The sequence below is a fragment of the Geotrypetes seraphini genome, chromosome 6, assembly GCF_902459505.1.
Source record: "Geotrypetes seraphini chromosome 6, aGeoSer1.1, whole genome shotgun sequence".
NCBI classification, from domain to species: Eukaryota; Metazoa; Chordata; class Amphibia; order Gymnophiona; family Dermophiidae; genus Geotrypetes; species Geotrypetes seraphini.
In genome coordinates this window covers 122,450,194-122,470,586 of record NC_047089.1, presented here as the reverse complement: position 1 = coordinate 122,470,586, position 20,393 = coordinate 122,450,194, and the positions used below count along the sequence as shown (strand labels likewise).

At 47.2% G+C, this 20,393-nt stretch overlaps 1 protein-coding gene across 6 annotated transcripts in view; it reads left to right on the top strand.

Annotated features, from left to right (window-relative positions):
* The window catches only part of TPP2 (tripeptidyl peptidase 2), a 1,323,399-nt gene that overhangs the window by 207,744 nt on the left and 1,095,262 nt on the right, over positions 1 to 20,393 (top strand). For all 6 annotated transcript variants that reach the window (XM_033947626.1, XM_033947627.1, XM_033947625.1 and 3 more), the window contains one exon: positions 5,505 to 5,668. In XM_033947626.1, coding sequence (XP_033803517.1) covers positions 5,505 to 5,668 — 164 coding nt within the window. The remainder of the gene's footprint in view (positions 1 to 5,504; positions 5,669 to 20,393) is intronic.

Sequence of the window (20,393 nt, the reverse complement as noted above, 5' to 3'; positions counted from 1 at the left end):
AAAGACATGGTTTTCTGTTAGGATTGACGGTGTAGGATTGATCTGTGCTGGTCTGGCTTGTTTAGTATTACAATGGGTGTATTAATGTACTGCTCACTGCAATATGTAAGATGCTGCCTTTTCCTAGGTACTCATGTGTGACGTGTGGTTTGTCACTAAAAATCATGTTTTTCGTACAGATGGGGGGGGGGGAGTGCCAAAAAATGATGGGCCACGGGTGTTAAATATGCTAGATACACCACTGTATGTAAAGATACCAGAAAGCTGGCGAAGCAAAATCTTTAAGTAAATTGTTGTTCTTCTAAGTTTTGAGTATTTAACCCTGCCACAATCTCACGGGCACTTGTCCTCCGCGCCTGTTCATAAATTTGTAGAGTATGTAACTTGTCGCTCATGCATATTTTTTTTTCCACACACCTCATCAATCCTTAGAGGGAACATTGTCCAGGACTCTCCATTTATTAGTTTTCAGCCAGTCCTTGGTGGATTTACTTGGATGATTTGGGTTATTGTTGTGTTGCAAGGTCCAGTTCCACTTCAGCTTTAATTTTCTTACAGATGATCTCACATGTTCCTCAAGCATCCTCTGATACACGGTAGAATTCATGGTAATATTCTATGATGGTGAGCTGGCCAGGCCCTACTGCAGCAAAGCATCCCCAAACCATGACACTTCCACCTCCATTCTTTACAGTTGATATAAGGTTCTTTTTCTGGAATGCTGTTTTTGGTGTACACCAAATATGTTCTCTTTTCTGGTGTCCAAATAATTTAATTTTAAACTCATCTGTCCATAGAACACTATTTCAGAAGTCCTGGTGTTTGTCTATGTTCTCTCTGGCAAACTTCAGTCTGGCCTTGATGTTTCTCTTAGAGAGCAAAGGATTCCTCCTTGCACACCTCCAATGCAAATTAAATTTGTGCAATCTCTTTCTGATTTTAGAAGCATGAACATTCACATCAACAGCAGCAAGAGCCTGCTGTAGGTCCCGTGATGACATTTCTAGGGTTTTTGAAGACTTCTTTTAGCATCTTGTGGTCTGCTCTGTGGGTCAGCTAGAGAAATGGGCGGAAAAGTGGCAGATGAAGTTTAATATAGAGAAATGCAAAGTGATGCACCTGGGAAGGAAAAACAAGGAACATGAATATAAAATGTTAGGTGTGACATTGGGCAAGAGCGAACAAGAAAGGGATCTGGGGATACTGATTGACAGGACCCTGAAGCCGTCGGCGCAGTGCACATCGGCGGCGAAGAAGGCAAACAGGATGTTGGGCATGATAAAGAAGGGAATCATGAGTAGATCGGCGGACGTCATAATGCCACTTTACAGAGCAATGGTCAGACCACACCTGGAGTATTGTGTCCAGCACTGGTCTCCCTACCTAAAGAAGGATATGACCCTGCTGGAGAGGGTGCAGAGGCGAGCTACGAAGCTAGTAGAAGGTATGGAAAATTTGAGCTACAAAGAACGCCTCAGAAAACTGGGCTTATTCACCCTTGAGAAGAGAAGACTGCGAGGGGATATGATTGAGACTTATAAAATAATAAAAGGATTCGACAAAATAGAGTGAGAAGCATCGTTATTCACGTTGTCAAATGTGAATCAGACAAGAGGCCATGGATTGAAGTTGAGAGGCTTCAGGCTCAGGACAAATATCAGGAAGTTCTGTTTCACGCAGCGAGTGGTGGACACTTGGAATGCTCTCCCGGAGAAGGTTGTGACGGAAACCACCATTCTGGGTTTCAAGGGCAAGTTGAATGCACACCTTCTTGCAAATCACATTGATGGATACGGGTCTTCATCGGGGAACACCTGGCTTGACCTCCGCTTGTGCGGGTCACCGGACTGGATGGACCAAAGGTCTGATTCGGTGAAGGCGTTTCTTATGTTCTTAGATGGCCAGACCTGGGCATGTTGGCAGTTGTTTGGAAAGTCCTCCACTTGTACACTATTTTTCAGACTGTGGAATGACTAATGTCAAATTCTTTACGACTCTCCTGCTCTATTGAAGCCCAGCTCTCTGCTACCAGTGAAGAGAAACAGGTTTAAGCTGCATAAGGTGCCCAAACCCTCCTGCTGGAAGACGCCCCCCCCCCGCGCTTACAGCCCCTAAACCTCCCCCCACCAAACTAACCTTTAATTGTTGGCCAGATGGGTCTTGCCCGTCCAGCCGGCAGGCCCGCCTCATCGAAATGAGGAGGGCCCGCCCCTTCCCGGCCCATCCTGCGAAGCCTAAGGCCTGATTGGCCCAGGCTCTAGGCGCCTGGGCCAATCAGGCCTTAGGCTTAGTGGGGATGGGCGGACCCACTATGCTTAAGGCCTGATTGGTCCAGGCTTCTAGAGCCTGGGCCAATGAGGACTTAGGCTTCGTGGGATGGGCCGGGAAGGGGCGGGCCCGCCTCATTTCGATGAGGCGGGCCTGCCGGCTGGACGGGCAAGACCCGTCTGGCCAACAATTAAAAGTTAGTTTGATGGGAGAGAGGTTTGGGGGCTGTTAGCGCGGGGGGGGGAGGGGGTGCAGATGGGGGGCATCTTCCGGCAGGAGGGATTGGGCACCCTCCTGCCGGCGATCGGTAGTGTCGGGGGGAGTGGGAGCATCTTCCAGCAGGAGGGGTTGGGCACCCTCCTGTCGGTGATCGGTAGTGTCGGGGGGAGGGGGGGGCATCTTCCGGCAGGAGAGTTTGGGCACCCTCCTGCCGGCGATTGGTAGTGTCGGGGGGAGTGGGGGCATCTTCCGGCAGGAGGAGTTGGGCACCCTCCTGCCGGCAATCGGACAGGCGGCCGCGGCCGCTCTACTTATAGCATCAGAGAGATCCCTTGCCACGATAAGTATAGCAGCCACGTCTACTTACAATGTAGACCAGCATTTTGCTGGCCTACATTGTAAGCGTTTCTTCCTCTATTAGGGAGACGCATAGGGCCACCTTGGTTCGCCTAAGACCCTTAGGCGAGCTTAGGCGTCTTGTGGGCCTCCCTAGGCTCCCAGAGGCACCTTCAAGATAGGCGGCCTGCCTGGGGAGCATTTTTTTAAAAAACGTGCATCCCGATTGGCTGATTAGACAGCTGTAGGACGCCTATAGCTGCCTAAAATCGGGACGCACTTTGTAGAATCAGGGCCTAAATGTCTGAAGTTTAATTAGGGCAAACCTCCTTCAAAATGCTGAGTAACGATGCTCTAATCGTGTACCTGATGTGATTCACCTGTGTGTGATTTGAGCCATTTGGGAGGATATGTGGGGGTGTCCTAATTTATTCCTCAGTTAGAATATATATTTTTGTGGATATCTTTTGTTTCATGAGTAAATCAAGGAAAATATGTGCTGTTTACCTGCATTTACATCACTTTCTTTTCCAGAGATTTAAAAAAAAAAAAAATTTGACATTGATGTGTGAACATTTCTTAAGAAAGAACTGAATATTTCATGAGGTGTACTAATTTTTTCACATGATTGTATGTGCATATCTTCATATCTGTATGCAGTCTGTGGCCTCATCTGTAGGTGAAGTGCAGCTGTCTTTATTTGTGGAACCTAGCATCATGGTTGTCTGGAGAGGATGACCTCATCTCTGTATGGGTAGTGCGGTTTCATCCTTATTGGGACTTTGGCTCTTTCCATGATACTTAGCACAGTTCCAGCTTTAATGTTGGGTGTTGCATCTTCCTGCTGAGGCCTTTCAAATTCTTCCAGGTCAAGTGTCCTCTATTTCAGCTCTGCATCTGATGAAGGAGCATGTCTTCAGACCTGGTGTGGGATCCAGCTGAAGCTCACAATATGAAACACAACTCAAGTTTCATAAAAGTTTGATATTATCACATTATAAAAAAATTTTCTAAGTGATATACAAAATTAAAATTAAATAATATATAAAACAAAACAATATATTAAAGTGGACAGAAGACCGCACAGGGAAAATCAGCTCTACATGGGAGCACATTCCATTGCTTAGAGCAGGCTGAGCCTCCTCTATGGGTACTGGTCAGCCCCATTTCTAGGTATAGTTTCTGTCCCTTTGGGGCAGTACAACTACTTTTCATTTTAGCACAGATCCTTTGCTCTGGCATTTGAGGTCAGTTTCATAAAGATTGGTGGTCCATTCCTTCTCACTTGTGCATAGGCTTTCATTACTCAGTTGCGGTTCTCTGATCCCTCTCTGTAGTTGTTATGCTTCTTTGTGGATGCTCTGGTCTGTACTCTTCTTAAGCTGGTTTTCTACAACTATGTGGTGGCTGTGGGCCCTTAATCTCTTCTAGTTGTCGATGGCGAGTAACTTTTTTTTCTATTCTAACCTTTAGTCCCCATATCTCTGGATGGATCTCTGGATGAAGAATATCTTCCTTCAGAGCACATGGTCACTTAATGTCACTGGTTTTCAACTTCTGTGTGGAAGCTAGTTCGCTAACCTTCTTTGTGACATTGGCTTCTCTGCATAACTTTTACTATTCCACCCTAATGACTAATGAGAACTGCTTTGCTACATCCCACAAGTCTCTGGATTCATCTTCTGCTGATGACAAGGAAGGAAAAATTATGTCTTACCTGATAATTTTATTTCCTTTAGTCATAGCAGATAAGATTATATTGTCTTTTTGAAATATGTATGTTAATGTGTAATTCACTTAGAAACAATATGATAGAGCAGAATATAAATGTAATAATTGAAATGTAAAACCTGAATCCAGAGTCCCTCCCTTATTTTCTTTTCTTACTTAAGTGTTTGGCCTTCTGGCATCATTGAGTTATTAATTGTTGTCAGATTCATATCTAGTGGCTAGGAGGAAAGAGCTCTATTTATATCATTGTTTTCACTAATTGTCCTTTTTGTCTTGTTATGAGAAATACTGGCTGACCAAGCAGCATGCATCCTGTGTGACAGAGCTCAGATTAATGTAAGGCTAGACTCAATTAGGGCATTGGCCTTTGACCTAAGGGCCACTGCGGGAGCAGACTGCTGGGCATGATGGACCACTGGTCTGACCCTGCCGTGGCAATTCTTATGTTTTTATGTTCTTATGTTCACTAAATCCATCTGCTGGTAGATGATCATAATCCACAAGCTTCTGGATTCATCCTGAACTGTAACTATGGTCAATTTAACCTATAAACTGTATATTATGTATATTGATATTAGATCCCTAGTATGTATTGAGTTAGGATAAAAACTTTTATCAAAAACTTGTACTATAACTATGGTAAATTATAACCTGTTAATTGTATATTATGTATGTTAACCTGTAATCTGTTCTGAGCTCTTTGGGGAAAATGTGATAGAAAATAAATTAAATAAATAAATCTGCTGTGACTAAAGGAAAAAAGTAATCAGGTAAGACATAATTTTTCCATCTTTATAAAATAGGTAAAAAAATGTATGTTGTCTTCCCCTTACACATAAGTAGGCTGTTCTCTGGACATTGTACCCTCTTAACAATGCACCATAACATGCATATTAAAAGGTTTATATAAGTGAATAAGAATTTATCTGGAAAATTTTTGTTCATCATAGAGCCTGCCTAGATACAAGTGAATCTGGTGATCTTGATGGTTGTATTGTGCTAAGAAACTATAAAGAGATGCAAGAGTATGGGTCTCTTGGCACTTCTGAGATGTTGAACTATTCTGTTAACATTTACAATGAAGGAAATCTGCTTTCTCTTGTTACCAGTGGAGGTAAGATGTTGAAATAACCTTTAAAGATGCTCCTAATTTAATGTATAATTGATAGTTCCAGAACAAACAAATTGGATTCACAAGCACTTTGCTGATTAATGTGCACTAATAATGGAATGAAATTTACTATCATTAGCTTAAATCATAATAAAAATTAACTTTATCTGCTGTGAACCTATAATACTTATTTCCAGCGCAATAGGTGAGACATTCTAGACCAGGAGCGTCAAAGTCCCTCCTCAAGGCTGCAATCCAATCAGGTTTTCAGGATTTCCCCAATGAATATGCATGAGATCTATTAGCATACAAGCATACAATGAAAGCAGTACATGCAAATAGATCTCATGCATATTCATTGGGGAAATCCTGAAAACCTGATTGGATTGCGGCCCTCGAGGAGGGACTTTGACATCCCTGTTCTAGACAGATGGGTAGTGTCCCCATGGCCACGTGCCATCTGCAGAAGGAATCCACCTTAGATTTTTCCATTTGCCTCTGCTGTATTTTATTGGGCTCCATGGCTCCACCTGCAGTTCTTCCCTTCTGCACACGTGCTTGCAGGAGTGTTTGTTCTGCCCTCCACAATTTATTATTTTATCTGGTGTATTTTTCGTCCCTTTTACTCAGAGTTTCTGGTGAGCGGAGTGTTTTCCAGCTCCTTGTGCTCCAGGCACGAGGTACTTGTGGCTGGCCTGTGCAAGCATTGTGCAGGCCGGAGCAGTGGGGAAGCCTCGTCGGCAGCAGATGTCGGCGGCCAGGACACCCCGCCACATGTGCCTCGCGAACCGGTTTGGCTTTGGATCGTGGGGAAGCCCGGGCTTCCCCCGATGCCCACGCGAGGGGGTTCCTCAGACGCTGGTCAGGAAGAAAAGGATTCTCTTACCGCCGGTTCAGCTGGGGATTTCCTTTTTGCATCGGTCGATTTCTCGGCCTCAGCATCAGGAAAGTCCCAGGCTTTTCAGACACGACAGGCCGCTGGAGTCCGGATTTTGGCGGTTTCAGGTCCAATTTCGGTGGGAACCTCCTCATTCATTTCGGTTACCTCAGGTGACCTACCCTGTTTTGGAAATACAGGGGCAAGGTATGTCAGGGTCCTTGCTGGGGCAGGGAGTTCCTTGGGGCTGCTGGGGGTCTTTCCTCCTGAATTTATGTTAGCACTTTGTAAAGCTTATGTGCTGGCGACAGGAGGTCCTCAACAATCACCTTGTGCTCCTCTGGGAAAAAATCCTCATCCCAAGAGAGCCTCATGCGTTTGGATGAGAGAATAGTAGAGGGGGGCAAAACAGCTGCTGTGTGGGATGCTCTGGTCTGTACTCTTCTTAGGCTGGTTTTCTACAACTATGTGGTGGCTGTGGGCCCTTAATCTCTTCTAGTTGTCGATGGCGAGTAACTTTTTTTTTCTATTCTAACCTTTAGTCCCCATATCTCTGGATGGATCTCTGGATGAAGAATATCTTCCTTCAGAGCACATGGTCACTTAATGTCACTGGTTTTCAACTTCTGTGTGGAAGCTAGTTCGCTAACCTTCTTTGTGACATTGGCTTCACTGCATAACTTTTACTATTCCACCCTAATGACTAATGAGAACTGCTTTGCTACATCCCACAAGTCTCTGGGGGTGTTTAACCTCGATGTCTTCTCCGGTGCGGTCCCACACAGCAGCTGTTTTGCCCCCCTCTACTATTCTCTCATCCAAACGCATGAGGCTCTCTTGGGATGAGGATTTTTTCCCAGAGGAAAAGGTGCTCAAGGTGATTGTTGAGGACCTGGACCCTTGGGGAGAATTCCAGGATCCTCTTGGGGTGCTGGATTCTGCCGGCGAGGTGTTCGAGAACCCCCCAGCTGCGTCTGTGGTGCACATTTTTCAGCGGGAAGAGCTCCATGAGTTAATCCTTCAGGTCTCCTCGGTTTTGCACTTTGAAGACCCCGTGTCGGAGCCCTGACGTATGGTGGACCCCTTGCATAAGGGGATTTGTTCTGCTTCCCGCTCTTTTCCTATGCATCAAGATATTTGGGACATCATGCTCACACAGTGGCAGGTGCTGGAAGCCCCTTTCGCTTTGCGCACTCCATGGCCCACCTGTATCCCATTCCAGAAGGGGATAGGTATACTCTGAAGTCGCCTGTAGTGGATGCAGTGGTCTCGGCCATCCCTAAGCGACATACCATGCCCGATGAGGGTGGTGCGGCCTTGAAGGACCCAGAGGAGCGTAAGTTGGAGTCCCTCCTTAACCAGTTTTGATGTGACAGCTCTTGATCCAGGCGGCTATGTGTGACGGGCTGGTGGCTCGGGCGTGTTTTCGTTGGGACTTACCAAGGCAAGATGTTGCCAAAATTGAATTGGGTGCTTCTTATCTCTCAGATGCCATGTATGACCTCTTGCGAGCTTCTGCCAAGTCTCTGACCTTAGGAGTGGCAGCACGCCGTACCTTGTGGCTTCGCGCTTGGTCTGCGGATTCGGCGTGTAAAGCTAAGTTGGAAAAGTTTCCTTTTAAAGAATCTTTCTTGTTTGGTGAGGACCTGGACAAGTTGGTTCAGACTCTCACTGATTCTAAAGTGCCTCGTTTGCCTGAGAATAGGCCTTGGCTGCTGGCTCGAGGTGACACTACTCGTGGGGGTGATTTTTGCCATTTCCACTCCAATCGAGGGGCTGCTTCTTTTCAGTCTCCTGGGCTCTCAAGAGGCAGGTTCTTCCAGGTCATGCAGTCCTTTCGTGGGGCTCGCTGGGATGCAGGTAGCGCTCCCGCCAGGTCTCCTGCCACCTGTCCTGCACAATGACTCTTTGCCAGCACCTGTCTTGGTTTCGGTGGGCGCCCGGTTGAGAGACTTTTATCCACAGTGGGCAGATATCACGTCCAATCAGTGGGTTCTGGACATGATCCAGGACAGCTATGCTCTGGAGTTCACCTGGTCCTTGCCAGACTGTTTTCTCGCTTCTCTCTCACAGGTGGCGTGGAAGCAGCAGGGCTTTCACCAGACCTTGCAAAGATTGTTGGATCTTCACGTGGTGGTTCCAGTTCCCCCGCTGGAGTGGGGCACAGGTTGGTACTCGATTTATTTTGTGGTGCCAAAGAAAGAAGGGACCTTTCGACCCATCCTGGATTTGATGGGGGTCAACAGGTCTCTTCACGTGCCTTCCTTCCGCATGGAAACTCTGCGGTCTGTGATTCTGGTGGTTCAGCTGTGGGAGTTTCTGACCTCTCGATCTGACTGAGGCCTACTTACACATTCCTATTCAGGCCTCCCATCATCGCTTCCTGCATTTTGCGATCTTGGGGCAACACTATCAGTTATCCCAGGACAAGCAGGCTGCATATTCTCACATGTAGGTGATGTCATCCATGGAGCCCCGATGCGGACAGCCTCGCAAGCAGACTTGCTTTTAAAACTTTAAGAAATTTCACAACTGCCGCACCACGCGTGCGTGAGTACCTTCCCGCCCAACGTAGGGCACATGTCTCCTCATCGTCTCAGTTCTCAATTTTCCGTGGAGCTGAGAATTCCTATTTTCGATGCTCTGTGCTAGACTTAGTTCTACTCGTGCCTTCTCTCACCACGGCTCATGTATTTTCCTTACAGGGTCGCTGTGTTTATTGCGCGTTTCATTTTCTTTTAAAAAAAGTTTTGTTTCTTTTTTTCTTCGTGTCACAGCGGGGCCTAACCCGCGGCCTTAGCCGGCAGGCTTTGATTTAGCCGCGGCTGTTTTTCATTCTAGGTCACGGCCGGCAACAAGCTTCAAGAAGTGTAACCGGTGTATAGCCAGCACTAGAGCCCTAGGCTGGGACACTGCAGTGCCTCCAGTGGCCACAACCAAAATTACTCTGGCGTGTGACTCAGTCCGGAATCACCCTGCAGGATTTTAAGGAACTAAATCACGATTATGGAAATTTACTATTCAAAATAAAGTCAGAATGGCTCGAAGTTCAATGTAACAAACCAATGTTCAAAACAAAAAGGGCCAAAGGAAAACTCTGGCAGCATTCAGGATTTCTCTTTTACTGCAACAGTTCTCCCTGTGAAATACTGTTTCACAGGGCTGCTTATACTAAAGCTTCTTTTTCCCAAGTCTGCTCCCCAGCAGCGTTCAGGTAAGCACAGTCCACAGCATTCAAAACAGTTCCTGGAGAATATACCTTTCACTCCAACATCTCTAGTGCAAACCCAAAAATAAAGCCTCCAGCCTAAAATGTAGCAGGGCTGGGCAAAGAGGAGTGTCACAAGTTTGTCTTTCAAAAGCACAAAGAAACAGCTTTCAAAACTCCCACCCAGATGGAAGCAAACTTCTCCCCCACTCACTCTTAGCTTTACAAACAAATGCACAGTCCAGAAAGTCTTTGAAAATGACTGGGAGCAGGAAAAGAACCCAGCCAAAAATAAGAAAAAAACCTCACAGTCATTGCTCAGCCAAAGCTGATTGTAACTCCTACATCCATCGGTTCTGGAGCTCCCCATAACTCCTCAGCAGGCAGTTCCATTTGTAACTCCATGGGAGTCTCCTCATCAGTTACTTGTAATTCTGGAGGGGTTCCAGCTTCATCTACCTCCATAGCAGGCAGGTCCTCGTTAGGGAGAGCCCTCAGCTTCCTCCCTTTCCTGCATAATAGCTTGTTGAGTACTGCTGGCTTTTCAGCAGGAAGCTGCTCTTTTCTTTGGCTCCCCCGGTGGTGACCTGGATAATAGAACCTTACTTTCAGGTCTTGCTTTACCTTCCTGGGTCCTAGCTCTGCTGTGTTCCTGAGGTTTGTGAAAATTTTTCCCAACCCCCGACTCTGGGTTGCTAGCAGGCTCAGGGAGATCCAAATAATGTCAGACCCTGGCCCTGGGCATCCCCTTTTTGGGTTTCCTGTCCCCTTTCCTTCCGGCACCCACAGGGACCTTGGCAGGCACAGAGCCTGATTGGTCACAGATGCCAGCGCGCGATCTCTCACTGACCCACACAAGTAGTGTGTACAGTGTTTAGGACCTGACCATCGTCCAGAGTCGTGTGCCTGCTGTGCTACGCTTCAAACTTGAGCCCTTAAACGTCGTCGAGTTCAGGTAGAAAAAATATTTGGTGGCATGGATAGGCCTTTACCTAAGGCCCTAACCCCGATTCCAACCCCGATCTCGACACCAAATCCAGTCAAATCTTCTATGGGGCTACCACCTTTCACCTTGACCTTAATCAAACCTTCCTTGTTTGGGAAATCCTCATCTTTGGACAAATCAGCTAAATCTTCTCCTGAGGAGCCATTATCCTCACTGTCTCTCTCAGCTAAGATAGCTATGCCAACTCCTTCAGACATGTCACCCTTAGAACCGGTGATTTTGAAGCTGCCCAAGAAGCGTGTCTCAAAATCGAGGCATCATTCTTCCTCGGAGACTGTAGCCAAACCAAATGTACCAGATTCAATGGTCTTGGTGCCGGTTTTGCAGAATATGTTGGAGACTATTCTGCATCAGAAGCCAGAGACTAATCCCATCTACCATGCCTCCAAGTATCAAATCTTTCTTATCAATTAAACTAACCATTGTTTCAAACAGTTTACAAATTATAAAAAGAAAGATACTGGAAAATACAATACAGTGGTACCTCGGTTTACGAGTGCACCAGTATGCGAGTGTTTTGCAAGACGAGCAAAACATTCGCAAACTTGGTGCCTCGTAAACCGAGCTTGCCTCGCTGTACGAGCGCCTCCCCGCGTACCGGCACCTTCCCCCCCGGGATCCGGCACCCTCTGCTGCCATCGGGCACCCCCCGCCGCCATTCGGCACCCCCCCCCGCAACCTGAGATCCCCCAACCCACCCGAACCCTCTGCTTACTTCCAGTGTAGCCTCCGCATTGGCACCGGCACCAGCATGTCCTGTGCGTTGGTGCCGGTGCCCGAAAATCTGCTTCCTGTGCCGGGCCTTGAGCATGTGCCATGAATACATGAATACATGAAGCTACATCACAAACAGATACATAAAAAGAAAGATGAAAAAACTAAAAAAAAATCTTTCTAATACTAAAGGTTTGACTTTCTGATTATATTTCTTCTTGTTAAGCCTAACATTTTACTCCTGGCACTGACTGCAAATCCATTTGCTGTGATCTTTACAGGACAAAGTTATTGCATGTAGTACATGTAAATTTTGTTTTCTTGTCCTTCATTTTCTTGTCCTTCGATTTGGGACAAATGAAGCATCGCTTGCTCTGTGCTGAATAATGCTTTTTTTATTATTCTTTATTTATAACACTTCTCAAAAAAACCCATAAAAATACAACACTTGTATACACACATGAGCACCTCACAGCCCAAAGCTACATCTTCGCTTAACATAAGAACATAAGAATTGCCGCTGCTGGGTCAGACCAGTGGTCCATCCTGCCCGGCAGTCCGCTCACGCAGCTGCCCCCAGGTCAAAGACCAGTGCTCTAAATGAGTCCAGTCTCACCTGCATACGTCCCAGTTTAACAGGAACTTGTCCAGCTTAGTCTTGAATCCCTGGAGGGTGTTTTCCCCTATGACAGACTCCGGAAGAGCGTTCCAGTTTTCTACCACTCTCTAGGTCAGGGGTGTCAAAGTCGATCCTCGAGGGCCGCAATCCAGTCGGGTTTTCAAGATTTCCCCAATGAATATGCATGCTTTCAATGCATATTCATTGGGGAAATTCTGAAAACCCGACTGGATTGCGGCCCTCGAGGACCGACTTCGACACCTGTGCTCTAGGTGAGGAAGAACTTCCTTATGTTTATACGGAATCCATCCCCTTTCAGCTTTAGAGATGCCCTCTCATTCTCCCTACCTTGGAGAGGGTGAGCAACCTGCCCTTATCTACTAAGTCTATTCTCTTCAGTACCTTGAATGTTTCGATCATGTCCCCTCTCAATCTCCTCTGTTCGAGGGAGAAGAGGCCCAGTTTCTCTAATCTTTCGCTGTATGGTAGCTCCTCCAACCACTTAGCCATCTTAGTCACTCTTCTCTGGACCCTTTCGAGTAGTACCGTGTCCTTCTTCATGTACGGCGACCAGTGCTGGACATAGTACTCCAGATGAGGGTGCACCATGGTCCGGTACAGTGGCATGATTACCTTCTCCGATCTGTTCATGAACCCCTTCTTTATCATTCCTAGCATTCTGTTCACCCTTTTTGCCGCTGCACACATTGCGTGGATGGCTTCATCGACTTGTCGATCACAACTCCCAAGTCCCTTTCCTGGGAGGTCTCTCCAAGTACTGCCCCGGACATGGCTCGCAAAAGTGTCTGGAATTCCCTGCGTTTCTATAGAGTGGTAGCTGAAAGATCTTGGAAAATTTCAACTTTGTGGGATTTCCATTGTATAGGTCCCATATCTCGAGCCTTCCTGACCTGGCACTTCTTAACCGGAAAGTGGTCAATACAGGCAATGATATCTCTTGGGTACTCAGTCTTTTGGGGTCCCTGTCCACCTGCAAGGTGCCCACCTCCGATGCTGACCCAACTCTTGCACAACTTTCTGTGCATCTCCGAACTCCTCTGTATCAGAGATGCTGCAGATCCTTACATTATTTCGTCTGGACCAATTTTCCAGTTCCTCTATTCTGAAGTAAGCCCCCAATATCCAATATCCCCATGGATTCAGTAAGTACCTGTACAGCTTCCTCAGACTCCCCAATCCGTCTCTCAGTGTCCTCCATTCGCCCCATCAGCTCTGCAAAATCTTGCCTGAGTTCTTTCACCGCCTCCTTGATCTTCCATTTTAATCTCGGAGGCCCACTGCTGAAAATCCTCTCTCATTACAGCAGCACTCGGAGCAGCCCGCTGCAGCCTTGGGAAAGCATCTCGCTCCGACTCGTCTTCAGACACACTCTCACCCGACTCGCACCCAGACGCTACGGAGATCCCACGCACATGGCATAGGCCACCTTTCTCTCCGATGACCGCCCGCCTTGAATTTTCTTTTTGGACAGCATAATGCAGCACGCTGTGCTTCTCCTCTCTCTGGCTCACCAGTGACACCCAAACTGCACGTTTTAAAGGGGAAACAGGAGGTAAAGCACACCGAGGAGTCAGAGCTCTGTCTGTAATCCTCCATCTTAGTCGGTGACATCACCAGAAACCTGTGCTGAATAATGTTAAGTGTTAGTTGGGCCTACTAAGGATGCCTCTGGTAATATTCCACATCTGTGAATGAAATGTTTCACATCTGGCCGGGTTTGTTACAGAGTAATCGCCGATTCTTTCAAGAATTTTTGCCGATTGCCTCTTTTGTTCCTTTCAAAGGTAGGGTCATTGTGAGTTAAAATGATAAATGCATTTAGAGCAGAGTTGTCAACTATTCCATAAAAAACCCTCATTGGCCAACGATTTGTTTTCCTTGCTGTGGTATAAAAGGCACACTATTGATCATGGCTGTCCACACCGCCTTTTTCCTGGTTGTAAAACTGATTTATTCTTTTCCCATATTCTCATCTGAATTCTTTGTTGAATGTGTTATGGACAGGAAGGATACCCTCTTGTTTGATTTTGGAGCCATTGAGAGCAAGGTGAAATTATTTGTGTGATCAAAGGCATATTGCACTGTTTCCTCATTCTCTTTTACCAAGATGCTTGATGGTATGCTCTGTTTTTTTTCATCGTGCCAACCAGAGTGAGATTTTGAGAATTCAGTTCCATAGTCAAATGAAATGGATGTATAATAACTGTGGTTATATTTATATTTGTTTTTAGACTGAATCAAATCCAGGATAGCTTGGTTTGGCACTGGTAATCCTGGTGCATGAGAGCCAGCTCCCAAGTAAATTTCAGAACAACTGAATAAAAGGATTTTGCTATCAGCTAGAACATACACCTGAAAGTTGTGGCAAGAGAGGACTCTGCTTTTGGTTCTTCCATGTTAGGCCATCCCGTCCTAGATTTCTGGGACTGCTTTTGTACGTCCCTCTTGTCCAGAAAGAAAGATTATGTCCTTACCTTGATAATATTTTTTCTAGTAGATAGATGTGCCATTCTAGACCCCCACTCTGTCCTTCCTGCTCCTGCCTACTGTCTCATTCTATTCTTCTCCAAGTACAGTGGTGCCTCGCATAACGGACGCCTCGCACAGCGAACGCTGCGCATAACGAACTTTTTGTCTTGCTCCCTATAACGAACTTCGTTTCACACAACGAAGTCGCCCGAGGGGCCCGGGGGGGGGGGGGCGGAACTACTCTCGCCGCTTCCTAATGTGAGCCGGGAACAGCAGCACCCTCCTGTCTGAATGCAGTGTTCCATCATCTCCCTCCACCTTACCTTAGATGCCGAGTTTTCCGGCTTTCTTTTTCGGCCAGCCACACACTTTCAAAGAGCAGCACATGCGCGCATGCTCTGTTGTTCAATCTTCTCCTCTGACGCAACCGGAAACCGGAAGTTGCAGGAGAGAGAACATTGATCAACTTCAGCAGCTGCGCGTGCACAGCTTTTTGAAAGCGTGCGGCTGGGTGAAAAAGAAAGCTGGCAAACTCTGCATATAAGGTGAGGTGGAGGGAGGGAAATGTAGGGCTGCAGAACGAATTATTTTGTTTTACATGTATTCTTATGGGAAAACAGGGCTGCAGAACGAATTATTTTGTTTTACATGTATTCTTATGGGAAAACGCGTTTCACACAACGAACGTTTCACATAACAAACTTGCTCCTGGAACGGATTAAGTTCGTTGTGTGAGGCACCACTGTATGTATCTTGGATGCCAATTAGCCCTTTGGACTAGAGGTCTGCACGGGAACGGGTCCCGCGGGGATCCCGCGGGTTCCCCCCCTGGCCCACGGGACTCCCACGGGGACGCCCCCTGGCCCACGGGACTCCCACGGGGATGCCCCCCTGACCCACGGGACTCCCACGGGGACGCCCCCTTGCCCACGGGACTCCCACGGGGATGAAAACAACCTACCTAAATTCTGGCGATGCAAGCATGCAGCTTACAAGTCTGGCGTCGCGTCGGGAAATAGCCATGTTGAGCAGTGAGCTCAGCACGTACACAGATGAAAGCCTTGCTTGCTGATTGGTCCGGCGGCCCCGCCCCACCGTGCCGCCGGACCAATCAGCAAGCAAGGCTTTCATCTGTGTACGTGCTGAGCTCACTGCTCAGCATGGCTATTTCCCGACGCGGGCATTAGGCTGTTTTTTGTCATTTCGGGTGGGGGATGGCAGCGGCAGCAGCAGCCTGAAAAAGAAATCATCCTGGCCGGGTTCGGTGTCATGCTCCGGAGCTTCTACAGCCTTCCTATCTCCCTCTCCCTTCTACCTGCGGCTCTCTTCGGCAACTCAGCAGCAACGATCGACACAAGCTTCTGGCGTCGGGGCCTACCCTCTGCGAGTCCCGCTTGTTTCAACTTCCTTTTTCCACAAAGGTGGGACTCGTAGAGGGAAGGCCTCGATGTCGGCAGCTTGTCTTGATCACCGCTGCTGACGAGTTGCTTAAGAGAGCCGCGGAGCAGGGGGGTGTTGCCAGGTGCAGGTAGAAGGGAGAGGGCCAGATGCAGGACTCGTGGGTGAGGGAGGAGAAGAGAGAGGGGAGAGAAACAAAAGGAAATATTTCATACTGGGCTGGGCCGGAGTGGAGAGAGGGTGGAAAGATTCTGGCTACAGGGTGCAGTAACAAAGGAAAAGGGGGGAAAGCTGAAAATGGAGATAGTGACACAAAGAAGAGAAAGGGTAAGCAGGACCTTCTGAATAAGGATAGAGATACAGAGGGGACATGAAGAGGAGGTGAAATAGAGACATAGAAGTAATGCTGAAAAAGTGTGTGTGGGGGGGGGGGAGATAAAGACATTGAAAGGGCAAATGGTGAATATGGGGTAAAGACAAGGACAGAGACAAATGAAGATTCTGAAAAAGTGGTGAGATAGGGATATAGGTGAGATGGACACAAAGAAGGGTGATGCTGGAAAATAGGTGGAATGGTAATTCTGACAGACACAGAAGGGAAATGCTGGATCAAGGAGAGATGGGGCTCAGGCTGGATGGAATGAGGAGAAATGCCTTGTTGGCCCGGAACTTCCTCTCCTACGTCAGAATTGACGTCAGGGAGCGGAATGCTGGTCAGCGCGACGCTTCTGCAGGGAAAGCTTGGGACAGCGGTGGCTTGGGGACTATTCCCCGATGGCGGTGGCAGCAAACCGAGTGGCTTGGGGGAGGGCACGGAGAAAGAAAGAAAGGGGGCAGACAGAGAGACAGAAAGAAGGGGGAACAGGGAGACAGAAAGAAAAAGTTGGGGGAGAGAATGAGGTCTGGAGGAGAGGAAACATACAGGAGGCTGAAAGAAAGGAAGAAAGATTGGATGCACAGTCAGAAGAAGAAAGTGCAACCAGAGACTCATGAAATCACCAAACAGCAAAGATAGGAAAAATGATTTTATTTTCAATTTAGTGATCAAAATGTGTCTGTTTTGAGAATTTATATCTGCTGTCTATATTTTGCACTATGGCTCCCTTTTACTAAACCGCAATATTGTTTTTTAGCGCAGGGAGCCTATGAGCATTGAGAGCAGCGCGAGGCATTCAGCGTAACTCCCTGTGCTAAAACCTACTATTGTGGTTTAGTAAAAAGGGAGGGGGTGTATTTGTCTATTTTTGTATTTTGTTACCGAGGTGACATTGCATAGAGTCATCTGCCTTGGGAAATGTATATGGCAGATATCTTTGTTTTGTGTTCAAAAGAAAAGGAAATGCATTTCTGGTTTTATTTCTACAGTGTTGAAGTACTTGTTGGCCCTTGCTGTGACTGGTGGGGATCCCCAAGCACCGCCAGCAGAGGACCTCCTCTAGAGATGGTCAGAACTCCCCTCCACCAAGCGCAGCAGTCGCTGGCAGCATCCATGAGCCACTGAGGTGCCAGCATCTGTGACTCAGGGACGCTACTGCTGCCTGCCAAGCTTGGCAAAAGGGACCCCAGGCCAACTGCAAAGGAAGTCCTCAGCTGACAGTTTGTGGGTTCTCATCAGCTGAGTATTTATATTTTATATTTACATTAGAGGTTCTGGTAGAAAACCCATTTACAAAGTATGTATTCTTCCCAATTAATATTTCCAAATTAATAGTCTCTTTGCTTATTTGTAAATGGGTCTCTACCAGAGCCTTTAATTCAGTAGCATAATTAAATAAAATAACTATTTCTGAAGTTTATAGGGAAGGATGGTGACGGAGGGGATTCCTCGCGGGGACGGGTGGGGACGGAGGGGATTCCTCGCGGGGACGGGTGGGGACGGAGGGGATTCCTCGCGGGGACGGGTGGGGACGGAGGGATTCCTCACGGGGACGGGTGGGGACGGAGGGATTCCTCACGGGGACGGGTGGGGATGGGTGGGATTTTGGCGGGGACGGGTGGGGACGGGTGGGATTTCTGTCCCCGCGCAACTCTCTACTTTGGACCCTGAAGAATTTTGTATAATATGTTCTTAGCGTCTACAAGGGTACTAGCTGATATTTGCGGGATACAAGAGTTATTATGGTATGGTACTACCTGAGCTCCTTTGATGCTTCTGTTGGCTGTTACTTGTTTGTTGAGTTACTAAGAGCTTGCTGAGACTCATCAATCTTGATGACTATTATCCAATGCAACTCATCCACATTGACATTAACGACACTGCCAGGTACTTCTGCAAAATTATCAAAAGTGACTTTGTGGTTCTGGGAGAGAAGGTGAAGCAGACAGGTGTGTAGGTGGTACTAAGAACATATGAATAACTTTATTGGGTCAGACCAATGATCCATCAAGCCCAGTAGCTCGTTCTCATGGTAGCCAATCCAGGTCACTAGTACCTGGCCAAAACCCAAGGAGTAGCAATATTCCATGCTACCGATCTAGGGCAAGCAGTGGCTTCCCCTATGTCTTTCTCAGTAACAGCCTATGGACTTTTATTCCAGGAAATTGTCCAAACCTTTCTTAAAACCAGCTACACTACCCGCTCTTACCACAATCTCTGGCAGTGCATTCCAGAGCTTAACCTATTCTTTGAGTGAAAAAAATTTCCTCCTATAGATTTTAAAAATATTTCCCTGTAACTTCAAGTGTCCTCTAGTACAGTGTTTTTCAACCTTTTTACACCTATGGACCGGCAGAAATAAAATAATTATTCTGTGGACCGGCATCGGTCTGTGGACTGGCGGTTGAGGAACACTGGGCTAAGTCGTGGACCAGACCCCGCCCATCTCTACCCAATCTCCACCCCAGACCCTGCCCCCATAATAGTACTAATTGCACCTTGCACATCCCATGCCTCATCTGGAAGCCTTCCCTCTGATGTTGCAACGTCAGAGAGAAGGCTTCTGGTTCAGGTGTAGGATGCCTATGGCTTTGTGCACTGAATCAGTTAGGAAGAGGGAGCTGGCTCGAAGATAACGCCGCATCGATTGCACCGTGGACTGGCAGTTGAAGAACACTGTGTTGGGCCTGATGCACGTGCTGCCCTGTGGACCGTCAGGAAATTTCTGTGGACCGGTGGATGAAGAACACTGCTCTAGTAAACTCTGATTGATTTTCAGAGGGTTGTGTTCGTGAGGAGCTATCTAAAATAAAGGTAGACAAAGTGATTGGGCCGGATGTTATATATCCAAGGAACTTAGCGAAGTTCTGGTGGCTCTGCTGACTGACCTTTTCAATGCTTCTCTAGAGTTGGGAGTGGTACCGGAGAACTGGAGAAGGGTGGGTGTGGTCCCTCTCCACAAAAATGCAAGTAAGGTAGAATTAGGGACCTACAGGCCGGCAAATCTGACTTCTGTGGTAAGCAAATTAATGGAAACATTTTTAAAACAAAGAATGGTGAAGTTTATGGAATCCTTTGGATTGCAGGACCGGAGGCAACATGGATTCACTAGAAATAGATCTTTTTTTAAAATTCCTTATTGATTTTCAATTCAAGTAAAAAGTGAATTAAATTTTTACATACAATTATTTATCTTAAACAGCACTTTCATTCGATCAGTAACACTACAAAATATATTATCCCAGGACAAGCAGTCAGGTATTCTCACTAGTGGGTGATGTCATCCGACAGAGCCCCGATACGGACGTCTCATAAGCATATTTTGCTTGAAGAAACTCAGAAGTTTCGAGATGCCCGCACCGCGCATGCGCCAGTGCCTTCCCGCCCAATGGTCCGGGCGTGTCTCCTCAGTTCTTTTCTTTCCGTGGAGCTGAGAAGTTTTATTTCGATTCTGCGCTGACTGAATTCCCGTTTTTTGCCATCTAATAGCCGCGGTTTTGAGTTCTTTTTACTCTTATCGTATATTTCATTTCTTTTATTTCCTTTTATAAAAAAAAAAATTTCTTCCGGCGATTCGGCCGCGTGGCTCAGGCCCCGCTCCTTCGATCTCGCGGCGGAGCTTTTTCAGCCTATGTCCCAGCCAATTACCGGTTTTAAAAAGTGTAGCAAGTGCCAGCGTGCGATTTCGCTGACGGACCCGCATCGACGCTGCCTGCAGTGTCTTGGTCCAGAACATTTCCCGAAATCGTGCCGGCCTTGTTCCACTCTTACAGCGCGGGCGTTTAAGCGTCGCTGTTTTTTGTGGGAGTCGATGTTCAAAATGGAAGCTGCGAAAGAACCTTCAGCTTTGACTTCGGCTGCCGCTTCGCCTGCCCATGCGAAGCCCGCCACCACTCCTACTGCTCCGGGTCTCCCTAAGCCGGCCTCCTTTGTCCCGGTTTCGACCCCGTCTTCGGCGCCGGTGCCTTCTGTCTCTTTGGATCAGGTACCGCCTTCTACCATTCCACCAGTGGTTATCAAAGTGGCGAAAGCTTCCAAGC